A 7,001-nucleotide genomic window follows, 5' to 3' on the forward strand; every position below is an offset into this window, starting at 1 on the left:
AGGTGAAAAGCCAGCGGCCTCCCAGATGTTGAACGTTCATGTTTGCTCGAGGGAATGCCAGCGAGCTGCAAGAGGGGTCGAGGTGAAACCAGCGACTTCCCTAATGCTAATCGTTCATTCTACTCGAGGGGATGCCAGCGAGTTGCAACGGGGGTCGAGGTGAAACCAGCGACTTGCCCGTTGCTGAACGTTCGGTTTAGCTACCGATCCAAATGTTACTGAAAATGGCGGTCGGTGCTGCTAGGCGAAATTCGCTGAATTCTCGCTGTCTTGTACCCTAATCCCTACTAGAAAAACAAAAAGAACAGGAAAAAAGGACAAAGGGAATAACCTACCTTTGAGCCTTTGCTTTTGATGGAATTAACGCACTTATCGTGCGTAAATTTTCTAACGAACGTTACAACAACGTTTTTTGCACATATGCACGCTTAGGAAACGAAAATGTACTGATCTGTGAATGACGCCATCCGTCACTAGCCGCACTTGAAACTCGGATCCAGGTTCCCCTATTCCCTCACAGATGGAGCCATTTTCTGACACTTTGGGCATTTTGCATGGTTAGGATACGCAAGGTAATCTCCGAAGGGTCAAGCCGAAGGCACAGACATAAAATAATTTATTTTGTTATACTCTATTATTATAAAGATTTGTACTGAATACATTTGATCCTGTAATTGGCCTTGTGCTGTAGGATCTTGACAAACAATAAAATAACAAATAACAAATAAATAAATAATAAAGATAAAGAAATTGGAAACGAATAGTTGTTAGTTGTTGGATTTTGGCTGATGGTTAATTTCTTTTTTATAGCACTGGAAGGGAATTTTTGAGAAGTATGATCTAGACGGAGATGGCAAAATCTCGTACAATGAGCTGAAGGCAATGGTCAGGGGATCCAGCTGCACTGATGACATACCACCTAGAGTTGTGAGACTCATAATGCACAAAGCCGACCTGGATGAGTCAGGGTATCTGGAGTACCCAGAATTTATTGCCATGGTGAGATAACTGAAGAATTGGATTGATAAGTTCTAATTGAAGATCTTTTTATAGATGTCGAACATAATTAAAATAGTCTTAATGGTACTTTTAAGTTTGTTTTATCATTGTATGGAGGTCAAGTGATTAAAGGAGATGAGGTTCAAACAAATTCACAGATTATTCTGCGAATATCCTTGGAAGGAATGGTTTTGGAAAATATCAAGAGATCTTTTTTATGTGACACTTTATTAACTAGTGATAATATCTCCTAAAATCTATTAGGTTCAGCGATATCTACTGGTTGATCAGCCTAACAATTACCAAAATTCAAAAAGCATGAGCAATTCTTATCTATCTACAATTAGTTATCTTCGGAAACGAGACCTCTAGAGAAGAAGATTGAAAGATCTTTTTTAAAGTCTATGGATTCCCTATGAAAAAGTTCTCCTGTTGTTGATTTTTAATCCATCAGCTTCAGAAAAATTTACATAATAATCAGTCCGATGATTCACAAAATATATTATTCAGTCATTATCTTCTGATAAAATGCTTTTATCCCAAAAGTGAAAAGGCTTTTTTTTAATTCATCGAAGTCTTTTTCAAAAAACTCTTGCAATTTTTTGGAATACCAAACATTATTGAAGGCTTAGACTTGATCCTTTTTACGACACATCGTTGTTCTCATTTCAGCTTCTTGAGAAAAAAGTTCGTTCATTATTTATTCTAAATCTACTAGTTCTAGGAATATTTAGACAACTGCCAATCTGATGATTAACAAAATCCAAAATGAGTAGGTAATTATTATTACTTTCAGATGGAAAGCTTTCATCAGAAAAATAATAAAACTTTTTTGCAAATCCATCGAAGTCTTAAAAAAATACTTGAAATTTCCTGAAATAACAATCATGTTTCTTCGCTGTTGGAGAAAAAAGTTCTCTCATTATTTTTTCTGAATCTATTAGCTCCAGAAATATTTACATAACAGTCAGTCTAATGATTAAAAAAATCCAAAATGAGTTGGTAATTATTATTATTTTCAGATGGAAAGCTTTCATAAAATAGTATATTTCCCACCAAAGGAGGGAAAATAAAGGAGTCGTGCCCACGTGCAGAATTACCACCCGAGCCGAAGGCGAGGGTGGTAAGCACGTGGGTAAGGGTCCTTTATTTTACCTCCCGTGGTGAGAACGTTATTTTTCGTCACAGCATAGGCGGAAAGGCAGATTTTCCTCCCGCTAAGCGAGAGGAAAATGTGTCCTTTCCGCCCGCCGTGGGGAAAAAAATAATAAACCTTTTTTTCAAATCCATCGACGTCTCAAAAAAAATTCTTGAAATTTCCTGAAATAACAATCATCATTGAATTCTTGAATTTGATCCCTCTCATCTCTCAACACAAACTGTTATTCTTCATTCTCTCCGTATGGAGAAGACAATCGACATATTTTTTTCGAAATCTATTAAATCCTCTATCGAAAAGTTCTCTTGATATTTTTTATGAACCAGCTAACCAGCTCCAGAAATATTTCCATAATAATCAATTTGGTGATTAACAAAATCATAAATCAATGTGTAATTGTTATTCAGTAATTATCCTGAAATGGTAAGCTTTCAGACAAAAAGCAAAAAGAGTTTTTCTTCAAGTCCATCGAAATCTCTCTGAAAAAGAGTTCCAAGAGTTCTTGGAATTTTCTGAAATAATAATCATCGTTGAATTTTCGGACTTGACCCCTGTCACTTTTCAACCGCAGATTGTTGTTCTCATTTCTTTCCCTCTGACATTCGCAAGACAAGCAAAAATCTCTCAAGTCCACTGCATTGTCTCTGAAATGCTGATTCAAATTACAGATCCATAGGAAAGACATGCAGGGTGTCTTCGGGCACTTCATAAATCGCTATGTCCACACAATGGTGCCGTGCAGGCCCACCCTCTCCACTCAATTGAGTGCGAGAATTTCCGCGGACTTTCCCGATGGCCAATACGAGGAGGAGTACAGTTGTAGACCACCTCCAGTAGCCATGATCATCATATCAATTATCGAAATTATTTTATATGTTTACGACATCGCGACTGTACCGAGGAAAGCATCGCTCATTGATGGACCAGCTGCTGAGTTATTTATTTACAATCCCCATCAAAGATATGAGGCCTGGAGATACGTGACATACATGTTTGTACATGTTGGGTGAGTCTATCATTCAGTCATTTCAATAGCCATTTACACTGAAAATTCCTACATAAAATGAATAGATTGAACAGGTAACCAAATTTTCGCATCAGTAGTATGTTGCTCTCAACAAGTAAAAACGAGCAGGGAGTCGAGCCTTTCTGTCAGAAGGCATGTTCCCGTTGTTTGATGCGTTATTTACCTTTTTCGTTTTTTACTTCTACCAATTTCATTGGTACTAAGTTGCCGAATGGATCCGTAAAAATTTTATTGCTTGTTTGATTGAAAAAAAAAAACAATTTTTTCTTGAAAAAATCTGATCCTCGAAACGTTTGATCTTCTAAAATTGAGAATTAAATTTTGGTTTTATTCAGTGGAATAGGCATACCAGACGACCCCATTTTTAATAAATGGTTTCATGTGAAAATCGATGATAGAATAACGATAATATTTCCGATAATAAAGGTGTTCTGAGAAATGTCTGTGTTCCTTTTGGGGATATTATATTCTGAAATATTAGGTGTACAAATAAGTTTTAGGACACTTCGATTCCGTGTCATGAAAGTAATTCAAAGTTACCGCTTCCGTATGCGAATTGACTGATGTGCGATTCAAAACATTTGAAGAAGTGCAAAAATGGGTCGATAATTTCCTCGCCTCGCAAGATGAAACTTTCTTTGCGGAAGGCATCCGTGAATTACCTAACAGATGGCTGAAGGTCATTCAAAATAATGGAGATTATTTTGAGGAATAAATGTAGTTTACTTTTTTTCGAAAATGAATTTAAAATTTTTTGCAAAGTGTCCTAAAACTTATTTGTACACCTAATAATAACAGAATGGTTTTCGCTTGTTTTGTAATTTTCACGTAAGAAAATGACCTTTTTTCCCATAAAATTATTTCAAACAAGTGGGAAATTGTTTTGATCACAACATAGTCAGTAGATTTTTGCTAATAAATTGACAATTTGCTTCCGAATGGAATTTGTATGACGGTGTATGTTGACTTGAATTCAATAAATCATCATTACCTCAACGCTGGTAGTCAACATTGCCCCAACTTTAAAATTTGTTATCTTTCCCTGAATATTGGTTTCAAAATTAATTTTTTCTACAACAGATGATGCAATCAATCTCATGATCGAAGGCGGTCAAGATGGCATTGAGAAGAATATTTTAAATCACAATTGGCTTCATTTAAACAATTATTTTTTTCAATTATCGTCGAAACACCATCAGTCACATACATACATCCATCTGGACATGGTCTAAAAATAGCATATTCGAACTCCTGAGGCCAAAATTAGTTATTCTGACCAGGGATCCCCATCAATATTAAATTACTGATATTACAAAATTTTCTTAATATTACAAGAATTTGACCCTTATATTAATGAAGGTTTAAAATATGTTGATCCAATTTTTAAAATTATATATTTTTTTTTTTTTTTTTAATGCTTATTTTATATCGCTTCGAGTCTGAGGAGACTATATGGCGATTGATCAAGACTTTAAAAATGGTTAGATCTCACCATTCTACCCGGCCAGGAATCGAACCTGGAACCTATCCGTTGTGAGGCAACGGCCTTAACCACTACGCCAGGCCACCGGGGAAAAAAAAAAAAAAAAAAAATTATATAATATAAATAATCTGATTTTTTTCGAATAATGATGTATTTCAAATTTGTTAATATGAAACTGTAAATTTACTACTAAATGAATAATTCAAATTTCTTAAAAGGGGATTTTCGATGACACAAATAATCATCAATCTTCCTACCTCAATTATTGATTGATAAAATAGTTGACAATTTGAATATTTGAATTGATGATACTTAAGTACTCAAAAAATTTAAGAGTGATGTTAACTAATTGACGGCTACAATATTTAACGGTAATAAAATATTACAAATTTGGCTGTCCCTGATTCTAATTCGAAAATTAGAAATTTCGGATTTGCCAAATACAATGCTTCCATTCGCCATAAAAAATCCTCTCAAGAGCCTCGAGAAATGACTTTCTAAATAAACCCCATGATTAAATTCCTCATCTTTATGTATTCCAGAGTGTTTCATTTACTGGTGAACCTATTAGTCCAAGTAATGCTGGGAATACCCTTGGAGATGGTCCACAAATGGTGGCGTGTACTAATCATCTACCTCGCTGGAGTGGTAGCTGGCTCCCTTGGGACATCAGTATCAGATCCAAATGTCTACCTCGCTGGTGCATCTGGCGGTGTTTACGCACTCATAACAGCCCATGTTGCAACAATCGTAATGAACTGGCATCAAATGGAGTTTGCTGTGCTCCAATTATGTGTATTCGTCGTTATAACGACTGTTGACGTCGGCCAGGCTGTTTACAATCGTTACGTGCTCGGTACACAGGATCAAATTGGGTATGTGGCCCACTTGGCAGGTGCTATTGCTGGATTATTAGTTGGGATCAACGTTCTTCGTAATCTAGAAGTACAAACGTGGGAAAAAGCTGTTTGGTGGGCTAGTATCTTTACGTATACTGCTCTCATGACGGCTGCTATTCTCTGGAATATCTTCGGAATGGAATAGAAAAGTCATCGTTAGAAAAATTGATGAGTGTGGAAATGGTGAGAGGAGACTATTAGAGAACTGACATGAGTAAAAATGTCATTCATTATTTTGTAAATATATTGGAAGAGACGTTCTTTTAGGACATAACATTTACAAAATTGGCGCTGAAAAATTTCTCTAAAGTTTTTCCTTCCAATCATATTTGAGAAATCATCTATCAATGTGTTCGACCTCCTTTTACTACTTCTCTACTGAATTATTGGCCTTTCTGAATCACTTTCGAGTGATTATGTGAAGCTAGAATTAATCCATAATTCCCTCAGTATTTAATTTGTATTTAGTTGGCAGCTACGAACAAATCCTCGATTTAATGAACCGAGTGCTATGTAAGTTATTTTATATTTCATTCTAGTTTAGTACAAAAATTTATATCATGAGGTCATGTAATGAGTTCACTGAGACGAATCATTCTCTAGAAATAATGACAACGAGCAGGATTAGGTATATCAGAGTGTCAATTATTTTTTTTGATGAATATAAACTTTTGTACGGAAGATGTGAAAGAACATGCATTTATTCTCTGACTATAAGATTTTGCAAGATGTATTTATGACTTGGCAGGGGATTGAGAGTGGTGTGTTCACCGAGGAAGAGTACAATTTTTGTTACTGTATTTAATCGATGAAAATTATGCACAGAGGGTTGGAGAAGTTGCTTGTATAGTAGCACATTTTTTTTATCATTTGTATTGCAAAATTACAAAATTTTACTGCCATCGTATTTTCCAACGCCCTGTGTCAAGTCATTTTGTATTAATAATGCTCTCACTATATAAGTTATGTATTTATTTGACAACGAAGATATATTGTTTTTTATGATACAAAGTTGAATAAAATCGTTTGCATCAAATTTGAATTTTTCGACTTTTTCAGGTAATTTTATCAGAATATCATTATCTCAAAAATCCAAAGTCAAGAACGTTATCTCCATTTTTTTACATCTTCATGATCTAAAATATTTCCCAATTTCCATTTGATTTTTCATTACGCAGGCGTCCCTAACAATTATCATTGTACAATAAAACAAAAGTAAGAAAACGCTGAATCCTCAAAGAGCGTTTTTAGTAAAGGTAAGGAAATAAGTCCGATAGGAAGAAAACTTCATATCGATAATTTATCATGGCAACTGACTGACTGCCCTTAGATACAGTTAACTACTGCCCAATATCATATTGAAAGAAAAACGAACAAGTTCTGAGGGTCTTGTTTGAGCCAACAAAATCGTTAGTTGAAAATTACCAAAAAAAT

At 35.1% G+C, this 7,001-nt stretch overlaps 1 protein-coding gene across 4 annotated transcripts in view; it reads left to right on the forward strand.

Annotated features, from left to right (window-relative positions):
* Window positions 1-6,603, forward strand: part of LOC107039407 (rhomboid-related protein 2) — a 15,758-nt gene extending 9,155 nt beyond the window's left edge. For all 4 annotated transcript variants that reach the window (XM_015258998.1, XM_015259001.1, XM_015258999.1 and 1 more), the window contains 3 exons: window positions 811-999; window positions 2,827-3,164; window positions 5,211-6,603. In XM_015258998.1, the coding sequence (XP_015114484.1) occupies window positions 811-999; window positions 2,827-3,164; window positions 5,211-5,712 (1,029 nt within the window). In that variant the 3' untranslated portion in view covers window positions 5,713-6,603. The remainder of the gene's footprint in view (window positions 1-810; window positions 1,000-2,826; window positions 3,165-5,210) is intronic.
* Window positions 6,604-7,001: the final 398 nt, after the last annotated feature.

Source organism: Diachasma alloeum, unplaced genomic scaffold, assembly GCF_001412515.2.
Source record: "Diachasma alloeum isolate Michigan unplaced genomic scaffold, Dall2.0 Dall_scaffold_00299, whole genome shotgun sequence".
Taxonomy (NCBI): Eukaryota; Metazoa; Arthropoda; class Insecta; order Hymenoptera; family Braconidae; genus Diachasma; species Diachasma alloeum.